Consider the following 17,586-nt stretch of genomic DNA (forward strand, 5'->3'; position numbering starts at 1 on the left):
TCAGTCGCCTTGAATTTTTTTGATATGGATCTGTAAAGCAGAAAACAAATAATATGAAAAGTACAATGCATCAAGGTGTCTGGCATCTAGAAATAAAATGTAATGCTAATAATAATTAGTAACAGCCGTTAATAGCTATACTGACCTCGTTAAGAATGACCCAAACGGCTGAATTCTGTAAAACTGAAAGCCGAAAAACAGAAATGGGGTTCAGACTCGGGTCTACCATTCCTTCTGCAGTCCCATCTTCAAATTTACCTTGAAATAAATAAAAAGCAGATGTTCTCATCTTCTAGCAGCCAAAACTGTTATTTTTTGCAGGTAAAAAAAAACATATTAAAGTAATTACTTTTAAGTACTTAAGTATAAGTTCATCATTGGTGAGGCCGTTTGGGGCAGTAGATGTTTTTAAGAGTCAGGAGCAGATGTTCATAGACATGCCCACACATGTGGATCCAAGCTCCTACCTGCAGAGGGCATTTCTGCCCCTGTGACGGCGTGCTTCTGTTCAGGAGATCCTGACATAGTAACTCTGAGCTTTGCCTTGAACCTTACTGCAGTAAATAAAAAGCTCCCACTGCCATCACTAATCATACACCAGCAATAGTCTGTCCCCGTCTCTACAAATACTCCTGCTGCTGAAGAGAGACCCCAAGCATGAAGTGAGCCTCTGCGTCACCCACCCAAGTACTGAGGTCCTTCTGCACAGTGCAGGCAAATATATACATTATAAAGGTAAGCGGCACTTAGGGGCCCTTTGGTACCATGGGGCCCTGAGCAAATAACCCTTTTGCCCCATTATTAATCCACCCCTCCACAGAACACTGTAATACACTCAACACTCTCAAAACATTATGAACTCCCAGAAGAGAGACATCGGGAGAGGAAAGAGCGATATAGGGATTTTAATCCTAAATCAGGAAACTTGGAATGTATGGGGAAGGATATTTCAAGTGATGGGTGCTATTTCCTTACCTTACCATTAGAGGGGGCTACTTTCACTCAAAAGTGCAAACCTCTACCATGGAGCATTACAACTGCAATATTTTTATTTTACTGAAAACATATGCCTTCAAAAGATTTTTCTCTAGCATGACTTCATTACAGCAGTTTGTAATGGCAGCTTATTTATAAAACCACCAGGTATTACACCTACAATGTCACGTTACACTTCACAGTTTGTAGGGCTTGTAGCAGAGCACTACCACATTTAGAACATTTATAAAGACTACATACCAATGAAAATGCAATATTCTAGGGGTTTATTCACTAAAGGTAAAGAATTACTGCCATATGATCCAAAAGCAGGCATAGGTTGTCACCACAGAAACAAAAGAAAAGAGTTTTTTTGTGTTGTTGTGTTATTAAAACTTGGCACGGATGACTAAAAGAAATATGATATGATCTGTTTACTCATGATGATAAGAGAACAGCACCTTTAGGCTTCAGGAAAGTTCTAACACAAACAGGCCGTTTCTCTGCTACTCGGCAGCTCGAGTAGAGTCTTTCAACTTAAATGAGGCTCCTCTTGAGTTCAGCTTCTTATAAGAACTTTCAGTTCCCAGGCATTGCAGTCCATTGGACCAGAGACTGCACCAAGTTTCATTTGTGACATGGCAAAGTAACAGTCTTTTGATTACTTTTTCTCCTGACAAGTATCTAGTTTTATTTAAGTGTTGAGACCCACATCACGTGAGTCTTTGCGTCTACATCTTACATTTTCTGTGGCTCAGCCACTAAAACATGGTACGTGATGCAGTAGTGCAAATTTCCAGCTGCATTTTCACTTGTTTGCTATACTTTCCATTTCTAATCCCCAATTATCAAGGATGATGTGTAGCTTGTTGCAGAAGTCGACATTAACAAAGCCGGTAACGCTCTCCCGATAGCACCATATTGTTGTGTACCACCATCGCAAACACATATTTGCCCTTAATGGGTCAAATACAAAAAAATATATATATTGTGGTATTGATAAATATGTCATGTTAGCATAGCTCCTTTTGAGATATGCCTTAATATGTGAATAAGTGTTGGCTGTGATCTGTTTTTTATTTATTTTTTTAAGAGGATTACCATATAATAAATTGACTTCTTAATACGAAATACACGCTTCCCTGAAGAACTTTCTTGTATGACATAATGCTCACAAAGCTTGCTTTCATGCAGTGTTTATAGTCACGGACCGATAAAGCCTGGTTGAAGTAGATAATTTGTAAATCCAAGGTAATTACATTAAAACACAGTGATTACATTGTATTAGTGAAATGCAGATTTTTTTGTTTGTTTTTGGAAGGCAAATTAGTAAAAAATTGGTTAAAAATAGAAGTATACAACATATGAGAATAAATGACCGCGGCATACAAAGAAGAATCAATATAATGTATTATCTACCCTGATTCCAGAAATACTTAAAAGGAAAATGTACTGCCCCACGTAGCTTCACCAATAAATAATTGAGTTTAGAAAAGCCTTATATGTATAGCATTCCCATATCTTTGTGACAATCACAGGGCAAATAGAAGGTTTGTAACAGTAAATAACACTCAGGTATGTAGTTTATGTAGAAAAAATCCTGGGTATTTCACTGGGTACATTCAGGTACTTGGTGTACAGCCGTTTGGCCACCAATCCAAATGTAGCTTTTTTTTATATGTTTTTCCCCAAAATGCTTTCACCTTGGTTACATATTTTTTGTGCAGAACATGTGCAAGCGCACAAAAATTCACCAAAATTTCCAGATTACAGGAATACCCCACGTGTATAGGTTATTGTATGGTTTTTGGCTCATCTCACTATGGGACAATATACAACAAAGGGCAGGTGCACATAAAATAAATAGGTAAATGCCAAAATATACAGTGCATTTGCAAGAGAACAAAAATGATAATTTAAAGGGGACACTTAGCTATAAACTGCACTACAGTCCATACCATGGTTGTGGTGTACCTTTAAATGATGATTATATGTAAATTATTAATTAGTATGAATTATTATGTGAACACTCTCATTACTATTCTTCTCATGCTCTGTCATTCAATTACAATTGCCTATGATAAAATCAGTTTCTTCCCCATTGAAATTAAATTGATCAGCCACAAAATGTCTTACCTATTCTAAAGAAGCCATCTGGTAATTGCCTGTCTTTGGTATTCTTTGTTAGCGCCAATTTATCTTTCTGGAAAAAAAAAATAGAAAAGTTGCAATGGAACCTGTTCTTCCTTCTCACTAACCTACTTAAATGCTGCATAACATACAAGCAATTATTATCAGAGATCATAATATGACACGAGTACACTAATTATAACCGAATGCTCCCTACACTTCACCTCCTTTACATGGCCGGCAAACAATGGATGAACATCCATGCTCTCATACTGTTTTCATTTGACATGTAGCGGTGATTGCCTAAGAATCCTAACGCAATACTTTGGCTATTTTGTTTCATGACAACTTATTTAGCTTTCTACCTGCTGCTCTCCCATGCACACTTAAATTCCCATTTTACATTAAAAGAAACATTGCCAAAGATACTACTTAATGTGTGCAGGAAAATATCGTACCTTGAAAGGCAAGACCTCCACGCTTGTGTTAAATAACAAGTCTCCCGGGTGTTCAGGGTTTCCACTGTGAAATAAATACCTATGAGGAAAGCAAACAATTTATTTTAAGGAAAATTGTGCATTCATAGAAAAATTCTGATCTATCCTTGTGGTTCACAGATAAAACAGAGATTGAAGGGAGGATCTGACTAACACCGCAGTAACAATATTGCTCGAGACTCAGTCACCACTACAACCAGCTGTCTATGCTTTCTACAATTACTATTCCATCTGTGATCTGCTACTTACTAAGCAAACCATTGACATCTTGACAGACGTTCTCATACATACATATACATATACATATATATATATATATGCGTATCACATATACATACGGTGCATTCAAGGTGCTCTACTACCAATCTTCAATGATGGCCATTGACTTTCATGGTTTATTACTGTATTTATGGGTCACCAACTAGAGCAGTGGTGCTCAGCTTCAGACATTAAGGGCTGCAAACAGGCTGCACATCCCAGCTCAAGCAAGCTTCTTAATTACAATTAAATTGTTTTCAGGCAAAGGCACACATAATTCTTGGTGGTTTGTGGCCCCCGAACGGGATGCACTGAACTACAGGCTTGCTACCCAGATGTGTCCTATAAGGCTTTTGGGCCCATCCTACCAACTATTATTATTATTATTATTTATTGTTTTATATAGCGCCATCAAATTCCGTAGCGCTGTACAATGGGTAGACAGGACATAACAAGTAGTATGTTACATTACAAATTGACTAACAGAGACAACAGGTGCGGAGGGCCCTGCTCAAAAGAGCTTACAGTCTAGAGGGAGTTGGGTGTATTACACAATAGGTAAAAGTGCCGTTGTTAGGGATGGACCAGCCACACTAGTAAAAGTATTGCAGGAGAGGGACTAGGAAAGGTGAGCTAAAGGAATATGGGAGGGCGTTAATGTGCTATGTTGTAAGCATCCTTAAAGAAGTGGGTCTTGAGGGATTTTTTGAAGGAATAAAGGCAGGGGGAGAGACCGGGGGAGGGCATTCCAGAGGATAGGGGCATCCCTTGAGAAATCTTGTAAGCGGGCATGAGTGCTAGAAATCAGAGGAGAGGATAGAAGATCATTGGATGAGTGGAGAGACCGGTTAGGAGTGTATTTAGAGATGAGAGAGGAGATGTAGGGAGGGGAACCACTGTGAAGGGCTTTGAAAGTAAGAGTGAGGATTTTGAAGTGAGTCCTGAAGCGCACAGGCAGCCAGTGAAGAGACTGACAGAGGGGAGAGACATTAGTAATGTGATGGGAGAGGAAGATGAGTCTGACAGCAGCATTCATGGTGGATTGTAGAGGGGTGAGACGGTTAAGAGGTAGACCGACTAAGATAGAGTTACAGTAGTCAAGACGGGAAATAATCAGGGCATGGACAAGAGCCTTAGTGGTATGCTGCGTTAGGAAGGGACGGATACGGTCAATGTTTTTAAGATGAAGGCGACAGTTTTTAGAGACAGGCTGAATATGGGGTGTGAACGAAAGGTCGGAGTCAAGGGTGACACCAAGACAGCGTGCATGAGTAGATGGGGAGATGATGGCACCATTAACATTGAGGGAGATAGATGGGGGAATCTTAGAGTTGGAGGGAGGGAAGATGAGGAGTTCAGTTTTGGAGAGGTTGAGTTTCAAAAAACGTTCAGACATCCAGGTAGAGACAGATGCAAGGCAGTTAGTTACACGATCTAAGACAGAGGGAGAGAGATCAGGGGAGGATAGATAGATCTGGGTGTCATCAGCATACAGGTGGTAGTGAAAGCCAAAGAATGAGATCAGTTTGCCAAGGGAGGAAGTGTAAAGAGAGAACAGAAGGGGTCCTAAAACGGAGCCTTGGGGTACCCCAACTGAGAGAGGGAGGGGAGGGGAAGTGTTACTGGAGACAGAGAAGGGAGGAGGTGAAGTTGAGAAGCGCTTGGGATGAGAGAAGGGGAGAAGAAAGTAATGAAGGTGCAATGCATACATAGTGTGGGGTAGCTGGTGGCTGGAGAGAGATTATGATTTTACAAACAATAGAGGAAAGGGAAAGGAGGAACAAGAGGATTCTAAACATGGTAATTGTAGACGAATGGGAATGGGAATGGAGTGGGGCATGCGCAGTGAGCAGTAGGTAGCACTAAACAGTTCTGTGGGTGATTGATTGAAGGTTGCCTCCTGGTTTCTCTGTGTCCTTCCTTGTTGTCCTCCTTGGTGAACTCCCTTGGTCAACTCCCAGATAGTGGCACTTAGTGAAAAATTGGCACTTGGATGGAAAGCGGCCTGTGCCTCTAAGAGGCTTGTGCCTCCTAGGTCACTACTGATATAGGGATGGCTGCTTGTTAGGTATGTACCAATTGGTTAATTACCCCGCAATAAAATCAGTATTGACAGATCAAAGGACAAAACAAAGGGATGATACAGATGCTAAGGGTGGAATACCTGATTAAATAATTAATTAAGCAGGCCAGCCAGCAATGAAGCTGAATAACAGTCAGGGTAACTACCAAACAAAAAACCCACATATGTTATGTAGCGTATTTTGAATGATGTAGGCTCTCTTTATTAAATAACTGGATACCAATCTACCAGCATGGAAGCTGCAACAACCCTGGAGTCCCTAACGCAAACTTCCCAGGCCACAAAATTTACCAGTTGACGTACGATTCTCTATTCCAATCCTAGGAACACACTTTGACTATCCATAGAGCAAAACATAATTCCTATATGTACTGTAGCAATAAATCTTCCAATGTATATTAATTCAATTTAATTTTTCACCTCAATAAGCTTTACTTCATGTTATTTACACACACTATTAGTCTACAGGCAATTGGTTTCTTGCAACAAAAATAAATTAACTGAGGATGCTCGCGGTGCTTTGAAATTTGCAGCTGCCAGAGTAATTGCATATTTTAATCTTATAAAATTATATATATGCCCATTACTCCTTTCCATTTTTCTATTTACAAAAGCAGTCACACTTCTGTCACATTGAACAATAGCTCGAGAAAAGCACATCGCTTTCGAACCTCTAACGTCACTAATCATTCGCTTAAGGAAAACTGTTATTCATTTATATGCATATGAGATACAATAGATTGCATTGTATATCGTAAATTATGGGCTCTTTTTCCCTTTAATCAATCATCTAGTATTGTACAAATGGTTATATACTGTATATTTGTGTATCAGAGCTTCCATGAGAAGAATGCCAATTAATGATAATAAAGCTTGATTGCATGAGGTATGGAATCACAGATGCACACATTTAATTATATGACATCAGGGCATGGAGAAACTGCAGGTTTATACAATTAATTCTGCATCAAGATGTTATCAAAACGTGCAACCAACCACATAACACAATATAAGGACAATATTTTAATTGATAACACTGAACGCACAGAAAGCTGGGCCAGGGACATTATAAGCATGTAATTACCCTTACCACCTTGTGATGCCTTAAGTCAGAATGCAAGGATATGACATCATATCCTAGCGCACAGGATGTGATCCTCTGATCAACCTAACCAGGCCTATGATCCCTACTTCCTGCAAAAACAGGTCAATAGGGCAGCTTGCTGGAACAGGGAGATGGTTAGGATGTGTGGCTTTAAGATTTTTGTTGGTCCCAAAACATGCTATTTCAAGGCTATATGAACCTCTTAACTAGCAGCATTTATAAATTATGGGGCCATATATATTTTAATAATAAAAAGCGTTGTTTTTTTAGTTATTTGTAGTTTTCTCATATGTGTTAATAAATGAACCACCAACAAGTGTGTACAATATATGTACATTTATAATTTATTTTTTATGTAAAAAAAACCAAACTTTTTTCAATTACTAAATGATTAAATATAATTAGAGAAAAAAATCTTACTTGGCAACTGTATAAATCTACATACGAAAAGGTATTAGTTTGAGCAGTCATTTTGATTTTTGTGTGGAGGCACACATTTCTTTAAGATGTAATATCCTGGGAGAAGCAAACCCAAGCAATAGCATAGGACTGCCCACTGAATTATACTGTGCTGTGGTATTTGTCAGCACTTAATAATTATGCATTTATAAGACAATTTGATTATATATTACTTACACCTTACCTTGCACCAAGAAACACAATTCTACATATACATCTGGCACACTAACCTATGAGCTAAATCCTTTAGCCTAAGTAGTAGCAATGTTTGTACAGCAGAAGACTAAAGCAGAGAAACATTGTGCTCAAGCAGCTATGACATTGTTTTTTCCCCCCCGGGTATCTCCTAAAATACAATTATAGCAATGTATCATTGCAGCAGCGTTTGGCCATCACACAACAGGACACACTGACTTCAGTATTAGAAGACAACACAAAATGACTAACCTTTCTACATGCACGGGTTTGTCAAACTTAAAGAGGATGTAGTCTCCTGCCAGGGGTGTGATGGCCCAGAAGAAATCCTCCCCAAGATATGTCTTTTCCAACGTGTGACCTTGGTAAACTTTTAAAGATGTTGACACTTCAGCTGGTGGGTTCACATGGATTTTATGCAGTAACGGTTTCAGGAAGTCCTTATCCTATCCAGAGAAAACACAAAATACAGATATGGTTATTTTTAATGGTTTCACAAAAATTGTAAACATATTCTTTATATTTCTATCCCTCACAAAACGTCAGTGATTGTTTCATTTGTTTGATGTGCTTGCTAAGCAAACACACAGTCCTTAGGCGTGAAAAGCTATTGCACACTAGACTTGTGTAAATGGACACAAAATGGTTTGAACTAAATTCATAGGGTTTTTTTTTTTAATTCACCCTCATTCAGGTTGTATCAATGTACCAACCATGGATCTGGAATCTCTATATACAGTGGCCTAGCAGCTGTCAAGAATGTTTAGATCGGCAGGTATCAACCACTGGAGGAGGACATACAACTACACAAATAAGAATAGCAAGAAGGAAAAATATGGCACCTCAAAATGCAAACTTATTTTTTTATGGCATCAAACCCCTTGTTTACTTTTGCTACATTGATGGCATCTTCTTAACTTGCAGAGCTGGTAAACAGTAGCTTGCAGCAGATTTAATCAATTCCACCATAATTTGCTCTCACCTTCAACTACTCTGCCACACACACACACACATCACATTTTCTGGACATGACAATCTCCAAGAAGAACAGGACCACACAGACTAACATTCCTTGCTCAATTATGACAGTTCCCTCTCTAAACACACAACACATTCAATAATATAAAGCCACGCATTACAAAACAGAACTTTGAAATCAAAGTTTCATAATATTCTAAAATATGTGCATGGCACCTCATGGACTTAAAAAAACTAAAACAGGCCATAATCTGGGAGTGAGCGTCTTGTCCTATTATTATATATTACAAATAGTAATAAAGACTCTTTGCGCTCCTAAGTTAATCAACGTTTGCTTGCTCCACCCAGAACTGATTATATATACAGGCCAACGAATACACTTAGCACTTAACAGTTTAATAAAAGGCTTCCCTTTTATCGCTACTCATAACCCAAACAATTTCAACATAGTAAAAAACTTGGCTAGTTAGGGAGCCTTTTTTGCTATTTTAACTTGGAAAAGGGAAATTAAGGTTCAGCAAACATAAGGTTACCATCGTAAAAAAAAGTTCATTGTTATGGTGTAAAATACACTTGTCATAGGAATGGTTAACATTTACCTACCGTAAGCTTTTGTATTTTTCCTGCTAATGAGGAATGTAGACCAACATGTTGGAAAAGGGATGGCCTGAATCGGATTCGCAGATTCGATTTCTGTCTATCACAATGTTTCTTCAAAAAGAAAAGAAAACAGGAAAATAGAGAATTTTACTGACTGCAAAGCAGAACAACATTGCAGTAAATTTCCCTTTGACTCCGCTGCATGGATTGTCATTATATAAACATATATAAACAACTACAGGAAGGAGGGCAAGACATTTATCCCGGAGATTTCCTGGAACTGGTTTTCCACAAGACATTTAATCGTGTATGAAGGTGAATCATGGAGGACATGTTCTGAGACTGTGATAAAGCAGTTGATCCTGGGTCCTGATGGCTCACCCCAGCGCGAGGACCACAAGGGTGCAGAGAAAAGCAATCGTGAGCCAAAAAAGGTGGAGGTAAACAAAAAAGTGTGTGTGTGTGTGTAAGTACCTTACTGCGTGTTAGTATGGTAGTATGTTAAGGTATGTGTTAGCATCCTTTCTGGGGGGAAAAACACTTTCCTAAATTTTTTGGCTGGTTTCTAGAATCAAACCATATTTGTTGACCTCTGTTTGACCAAAACATATGTGGACACCTATATGGGCTTCTTGGACATCCCATTCCAAAACAATGGGCATTAATATGAAGTTGTGTCTTCTTTGTGTCCATAATGGCCTCCATTCTTCTGGGAAGGCTCATCACAAGATGTTGGAGAGGCACTGATGTTGGACGAGAAGGCCTGGCTCCCAATCTGCATTCCAGTTCATCCCAAAGGTGTTCAATGGGGTTGAGGTCAGGGCTCTGTGAGGGCCACTCACGCTCCTCTACACCAAACTCATCCGAACCTAGGTTCATCTATCAGAAGCGTGATTCATCATTTCAGAAAACACAATTTCACTGCTCCAGAGCCCAGTGGCTTTACACCATACCAACCAGCACTTGGTATTGTGTACAGTGATCTTCAGTTTGTGTGCAGTTGCTCAGCCACTGAAACCAATTCCATGAAGCTCCCTACGCACAGTGCTTGCCCAGGGGTTGCTTACAAAGGCAGTTTGTAGTGATATATCTAGCATGATAGAAATTTGACAAACCAATTTGCAGCAAAGGTTGCATCCTCTGGCAAGTTAAAGTCACTGAGCTCTTCAGTATGACCCGTTCTACTGCCAATGTTTGTATATGGAGATGGCTGCCAATGCGTTTCATTTTATACACCTGCTAGCAGTGGATGTGGCTTAAGGGTGTCCATATACTTTTGGTCATATAGTGAATAAGCACACACACGTATGAAAGCAAATCAAATTAGAAAATGAACTGCTTTACAATATTACTTACAGCATCTTTTTCTGGGTTGCAGACTTTTACCCACAGTATATGATCCAAAAGCCAATCAATAGGCTTTTCCTTGTAGAACATAAAAATGAACTCAACAATCAGCGTAATATCCGGTGATTGGAACATTTTACCTGCAATAGTTAACAGGTATACAAATGTCAGTGTACATACACATGGTCAAGCATGATTAGAAAGAATACCCAATAAATAGGCTGAAACCACTGGAAACATAAATTCTATAATCCAGTGTAAAAAGGCAACCATGGTAATTTTCTCAACTAAATATTAAGAATAATTCTCAAAAACAGGGAAAGTTCCATGGGAAAAATGAATCTGATTTTGTACCAATAAACATTATTTATCTGCAGACCTGTCAGTCATGTGATGTGATATTTTATGCTCAAACACCACACTGAGCTGATTCTTTACGGCAATGCTAATGAAGTCCGTTCCTCCATACACGTTCATTAGAATGGATGATTGGGACTGAGCCATTGTATGTGCATGAGCAAGGAATCAAGGGTGTACAAACACATACAAATGGCTGGTATGCTTGTTGCCTGAAATTATTATGCAATTATTATCCAAACAAGTTAAAAACAATTCAGTGATATAAGTGAATGCCGGTGGAAAAAAGATACTCAATTTTCAAAGATGACATATAAATCTTCAGACATGGTATCTCGGAATGAAAAAGAAACATGGATAATGTAATACTGCTACAAAGGGTAACCCGAGAGGCAACACACTCATGTGATCCGGAGAAATACAATGCTTTGTCTCATGGGCCGAGAATAATAGGAGTAGATCCTGCCTACGTATCTGGCACTGAATAAAGTGGTTTGTATAAACCTGCTTACCAATGAAACCTAGCTGAGAAAATTCCAGAATCATCCAATCTTCAGAGGATAGTTGTAGAGCAAAATTCTTTATTGTATTAAAATAACTCTGCTTGGCAACTATATCATCTTCAAGCTATGGGAAGAAAAATCAAATTACATGCAGTGCATTGAGGTTTTACATTCAGACAAATATTCTTTCAAACACGCAAACAGCTATTTGTGCAACATAATGATGATTTCCTCTTAATATTAATACTTTGCTATCGTGCTTTTTCCTGGCAGACAGACAGGAAGATAAATTCTACCCCACCCTTGACCCAAGACAGACATACTCAGTGTTGGAAGGTTTTCCTTTTAATATTAGCCATGTGTCTCGATTTTCTTCCCCTGTAGTGCCGACATCAGGATTGCATGTTACCAATAAACCCTGCCCTGCAGATCTACGATAGGAAACCTTGCTTCTCTCTTTCCTCATCTAACAGAATCAGCATCCTATACATGCAGACCATTTTCTAGAGCATTATGTTAAAGAGGGGATTTTTTCCTCCTTATACATGAGAATTACAATTAAAGGATCAACACTCTTAGAGAGCTCATTTCCTGGAATTTTCAGGAAATTAGGTGTATAAAGAAAGAACCGCCTCGTTTTCTGCAGCCATCTGACATATGATGCGCCCTTATGCCGTCAACGCACATCTCAGCCAATCAGCTGAAACCATATGCCAAATGACCAAACTTATGTTATTACTGCTGTGTTTAGAGAAGCTCATTTCATTTAAAATCATTAAATGATCTAGATGAGATCCCATTATTGGATGTAGGTCAAATTGGATTACTCACAGGTGGATCACTGTTTGCAAGAAGACAGTGCTGGCTGCCTACAGAAAGTAGCTGGAAACGTTTACAGTACAAGCTGCTTCTTCATAATTCATCTATTATTGTTAAACAAAATAAAGTTGGCATCCTCAAACAAGCTAGAATTGCTTTGGAAGTTTCACACTTTTATAATCTGCGTTTTCGTTATTTTCAAAAAAAAGCAAAAAAGCAGATGACAAGTCATCTTATAAAAAAACACAACTTTTCATGGTTGCATGCAGGCTTTGGCCCTTCAATAAGCGCTGTATTTAATGTAAACCTGGTGCGCCACCCCAAAGCCTGAGCTCAACAAAGCCCAAAGTCTGACCATCAAAATGAAGATGCACACGAAGGCTCATGCACATTATATGCACAATGCATTCATCATGTAAGCAGAAGTAACCAACAGCAACATTTCCATAGCAACAAAATCTTTCGTTTATCAGAAATGTACCTGTAGGTAATAAATCCCCTTCCTCTGAGCATACATCATAAGAAAACAGTAATCTAAATTTTGCTTCGTTCGCCATCTGCAATCAAAATAAATATGAATAGGGATGCAAAATTCCATTTTGCCATTTCACACATAATTCTTATTCTGTAGTGGGACGCAGCTGGATTTACTTGTGTGTAAACAGATACTTAGTATTGGCTACTATTAAGGAACAAAGTTTGATATATATATACTGATGTATACTGTATATATACACACACATTTTCTAGAAAAAAAAACAGGAGTGGAAATTGTGGAAAAATACCTACCGTACTCTTTCCTTTGAGTCTCCAAAGGTCTCCTTTAAATTTGTGAGGTCAGGATAATACGTAGCTGGAGGCGAGATTACTTCCACTAAACCAGAGTTGATTTCAGTGGAGAATCTTATTGAGAGATAGGTACAAAGGGTGCAACAAGTGCACGAGATAAGCTGCAGCATATGACATGATTTTTCACAAAAAACTTAATGTAACAGGAAATGTAACAGTACTACCTTCCAGATTTATGCAGATGGTAAGTCATTAAACATGAAGATTATAATATTAGTGATCATTAGATCTACTGATAACATTTATTTATATAGCACCAGCAGATTCCGTGGCGCTGTTACGGTAGAGTCAGTAGAACATTTTAATGGCAAATAACAAAAGGAGAAGAAGCCTGCTGCTTGTGAGGTTGCAATCTAGTCAGTGGTTGAGGGGAGGTGAAACAGTAGGAGAGGATGGCTTGGATGGGGATGAGTTGATAGGGTCTGGATGAGCTGTGGAGGTTGTTGGTCATTCAGATGGCTTGATTAGGATGATGGTTGTGAGTGTTAGGAAGAAAGGTTGTACGTTTCTCAATAAAGGTATTAGAGAGCTTTTGAAATTTGCATATGAGGGAGAAAATCGGACAGAACTGGGAAGGGAATTCTAGAGAAGGGTTACAGCACGGGTCAAATCCTGAACACAGGAGTGGGAAAAGGAAATTCTACAAGAGAGAGGAACGAAGAGGGTGGATAGGGGTGTATTCAGAAAGAACGGTAGAAATATAAGGGAGTGTGCAGTTGTTAAGCGCGCTGTAGATCAGAAGTTTGAATCTGATTCTGAAGGGTCTGGGGACTTAGTGGAGCGATTGGCATCGTGGCGGGAGAGGAGGAAACCAGTTAGTAGGGAGTTGCAATAATCCAGGCGGAATATCACAAGGGATTAACATTCACATTAGTATTAGTTTCATATGAACTTACTCTTTTTCCAAGCTTCCGACTACACTGTGCACGTATTCAATGTCTGTCTATGGGGGGGAAAAAATGCCTTGAAACAAAATAACTTTGCAGATATATAGATAGATATTATACACCTTTTATACAAAAAAAGGTACCCAATTTGTTACATAGAATCTTGTGGTTAAGAATTTCACTACCCCCGAACATCCACCACATGAACAATAAAGGGAAGTAGCTTGTCTAAACATCAAGGACTTCTTTATGAAAGAAAATATATTGTCTGGCATTATTTCTAACAATAAATTAGTATGGTCAGAAAAAAGGAGAATAAACTTGAAGAAAAAGAAAGATATTAACTTACTGGAGAAATGAGAAATTACATAAGTGAACAAAAATTGGAGGAGGAGAACAATGTGACCAGTAAGGAAAATAGGTCCATCATTTTCCTTTCCATCATCCAGTGTTACAGTATGTTGAGGAACAGCTTAGGCAAATCTATAAACCCCACAAGATAAAACTCATGTACCAATAAGTAGGTGCTTTTCCCCTAAAACCTTCTCCCTCAATGTCTTTTTACATAAGGGTCTTTTACAGAAAGATAAAAAACTAATTTCTCCAAACTTCCTTATTCAATTTTGTATTTTCAAGTTTGAAAATATTATAGCTTAATAAATGGATAAAACCATCTCAAAATGAGCTAGATATAACTACCCTGAAAGCATCTGCAAACAAACTTTGGAAGCAAAACCCTATGAGTTCAACAATAAAACATTTGTATCTAAAACTACACATCAGATTCCAGATTTTACCACAGTTTCAACGTTATTTAAATCTTATTCTTTCATGAGTTGCTTCTCCAACATCATTTTAGCAGACATCCAAGTATAACACCCATGTTAGAACACTAGTTCATGGTACTTGTCTGAAGCAAACCCTTCCATTTTAAATATTTGTGTTCCACAGTAAATGTTTAACAAGTTCCAGCTGGACTGATTAAAAATGCATGCCCACGCAGGACTGTTGGTTCAGGGGAAAAAAAACTAGCTTCCCTAATACCACTGTAAATTAAAATGAGACCTCGGTAACCGTATCAAACATTTGGGATACAAAATCCCTGGGTTATTATATTAACAATGTTTTTTTAAGACCATTGTTAAGTTTGGATATTTAACTTGGCCTGATGACCACAAAGTGCAGTTACCACGGCGTAACTTTACGGAAAGATCAGGGCCAGGGAATTATGTAGCCCATACCTGCAAAATGAAAAAATCGTATACAATGTATACGTAGAAAAATCCACCGTAGCGTAGCATGGAAGCAGCTAACTTCTCTGGAGCTCTAGGATTTTATTACAACCCTGGTATCTTAATTTTTGACCAAATGTTAATTTGCTGATTGTTGTTGATCGGCTGCCTTTGAAGAACAGCAGTTCTTCAAAGGCAGCCCATCAAAAGAAGACGTCCCATCAAGAGAAAGAAATCAAAATTCTTGCAACCTACCATGGTTTACTTAATGTCCATTAAAATGGTTGTACACAACAACAATTAAACACAACAACTCAAAGGTTATGTGATGCCAAGGTCAGCTTGGTACATTGAACTTAACTTTAAGATCATCTAAAATATAATTACACAAGTAAAAATCTATGGGAATTAAAAGCAAGATGTACAGAATTAAAAATTAAATTAATAAATAATAATTGTGTCTTGGTGGTATGTCTGAATAAAACCAAACACGTTTGGTTTGATGAAGTTACCTCTCCGACGAAGACTATTATAACACAGTCTAGTTTTTCTTCTGGAGACAGCTTATCAATCAGAGAGTGCAGAGTCTCGGTCAAGTAAGACTTAACTTTCCTTTTCACAGTCGGAACTCCCATAACAATGGACACTGCAATAAAAAGTCATATACAGTTATACTGGAGGTCCATTTCGTATATATGGGCCACCTAGTATTGCAGACTGGCACTAGGTTTGCCTCTTCATAGGCAACCTAGATAACACCCCTGCCATCAGGTTTCTCTTATGTTAACAAGTAATGGGTGCTGGACACATAGCTTCCCATGGTGTTTGTAACCCTATGGCTGACCCTGACTGGAACATACAGTATAAAGAGGTGATGTGTGGACATGTTGATATCTAGGGGAATCTTGAGTTAATCTACCACATGTTGGTGGTATTTTCTGCTAATTTGATACCTAGCTCTTTGAGGTTCCGGCTCACGGAAATAAATGAGTCATGAAGAAAACGCTGCCCAAATACTTCACCAGTCCTCCAAAAACTCACAAATGCACCAATTGTTAATATTCAGAATTAGAGGCCGCAAAGTCACTTTGTGCCAGTAGTTCAATAGAAAAAATAAGACAATTTCTGTATATTAATAAGAAATTCTTATTAATTAATTATTGAAGAGCTTTTTTATACACATATAGCATATGCTTATAAATTATACACATATAGCATATGTGTATCAATTAGCACGTACATGAAAAAAATGTATGGTATAGTGTCTTTAAGATTTATGAATAACAATTATTACATATTCTCTTTCAAGGGCGTGGGTCCAACGTTCCATAGAGAAGATGGCCGTTAAAGATTAAAAACAAAAGGCTAAATTGTTTTGGATTTCCAAGGATTTGGAAACCCTTGCATAAAGAATACCAGGTGTATCACTGAGGACTTACCTCCTGTTCTTCCAAGGCCAACCTGCACAGCAGGTTGAAGACTCCCATCGTGATTTAATAAGTGAGGCATGTGGTAATATATGTTTGGCACTTGTAGAGCTTTTCTGCTAGTTAAATCCTTTAATAATTTCTGAGTTTCATCTGCAAGGGAGTAACAATACAGAGTTCAGTATAGACATGGCAAGTACTGTATGACACCCATGCGTTAGGGCTTTGTAAGTCAGAGAGGTGTATTCACTAAACCAGACATTTGCAGGAGTTTGGGATGTTTCATCTCATCGATTTGACAATGAAGTCAGCTTTTCTATAAGAAGTTTACTGTGTCTGACAGCCTCACTAAGGAAGAATAAATATTAAAGTATTCTATGAGCACAGGACCTCTCAATTATTCCACTAATTTAGTTGGGAGTACTTGACTGCCACTTATTGGCTGCTTTAAGTAGCCAATCAGTTGCAAGAATAGTCAGATCATGAAGAAGGAGGACATCTTCAACAGCAGGGCTGCATCTTCTGAGTACTTTAGTATGCATTCTTCCAACTGTCTCTTTTATAGACCACTTATTACTTGATGTTATCATCAGCTGCCTTGTTACCTGAAAACATCCAAACCATGTTGTGATTGTGAGTCCAGTCACAAGTATAGTAGGATCATAAATTCATTAATATCTAAAGGCCACAATATTTATATATAATAATATATTGTTAGTATCTTGTACAACAGGGAAGTACTGGCAACTTGTCACATGAAAATCCTATGACAACTTGCTGACGGAGGAATCCCCTCAGATCAAACATTTAGAATATTTATATCACTCAAACACTTCTATAAGTCGCTTCTGAATACCCTCTATTAACATTCAGTTTCTCAGTTTC

The 17,586-nt window shown here is 38.3% G+C and overlaps 1 protein-coding gene across 1 annotated transcript in view; it reads right to left on the reverse strand.

The window, feature by feature from the left end:
• LOC149289195 (alpha-1,3-mannosyl-glycoprotein 4-beta-N-acetylglucosaminyltransferase A-like) overlaps window positions 1-17,586 on the reverse strand; it is a 31,700-nt gene continuing 14,114 nt past the window's right edge. Inside the window, exons 3-15 of the mRNA XM_089490923.1 lie at window positions 16,714-16,854; window positions 15,787-15,920; window positions 14,052-14,098; window positions 13,096-13,209; window positions 12,788-12,863; window positions 11,497-11,611; window positions 10,637-10,767; window positions 9,284-9,391; window positions 7,955-8,148; window positions 3,564-3,642; window positions 3,112-3,178; window positions 146-258; window positions 1-30 (exon numbers count right to left, since the gene is read on the reverse strand). Coding sequence (XP_089347049.1) covers window positions 1-30; window positions 146-258; window positions 3,112-3,178; window positions 3,564-3,642; window positions 7,955-8,148; window positions 9,284-9,391; window positions 10,637-10,767; window positions 11,497-11,611; window positions 12,788-12,863; window positions 13,096-13,209; window positions 14,052-14,098; window positions 15,787-15,920; window positions 16,714-16,854 — 1,349 coding nt within the window. The remainder of the gene's footprint in view (window positions 31-145; window positions 259-3,111; window positions 3,179-3,563; window positions 3,643-7,954; window positions 8,149-9,283; window positions 9,392-10,636; window positions 10,768-11,496; window positions 11,612-12,787; window positions 12,864-13,095; window positions 13,210-14,051; window positions 14,099-15,786; window positions 15,921-16,713; window positions 16,855-17,586) is intronic.

This window comes from Sceloporus occidentalis, unplaced genomic scaffold (genome assembly GCF_023333645.1).
Source record: "Sceloporus occidentalis isolate IW3139 unplaced genomic scaffold, rSceOcc1.0.p SCAF_47, whole genome shotgun sequence".
Lineage (NCBI taxonomy): Eukaryota > Metazoa > Chordata > Lepidosauria > Squamata > Phrynosomatidae > Sceloporus > Sceloporus occidentalis.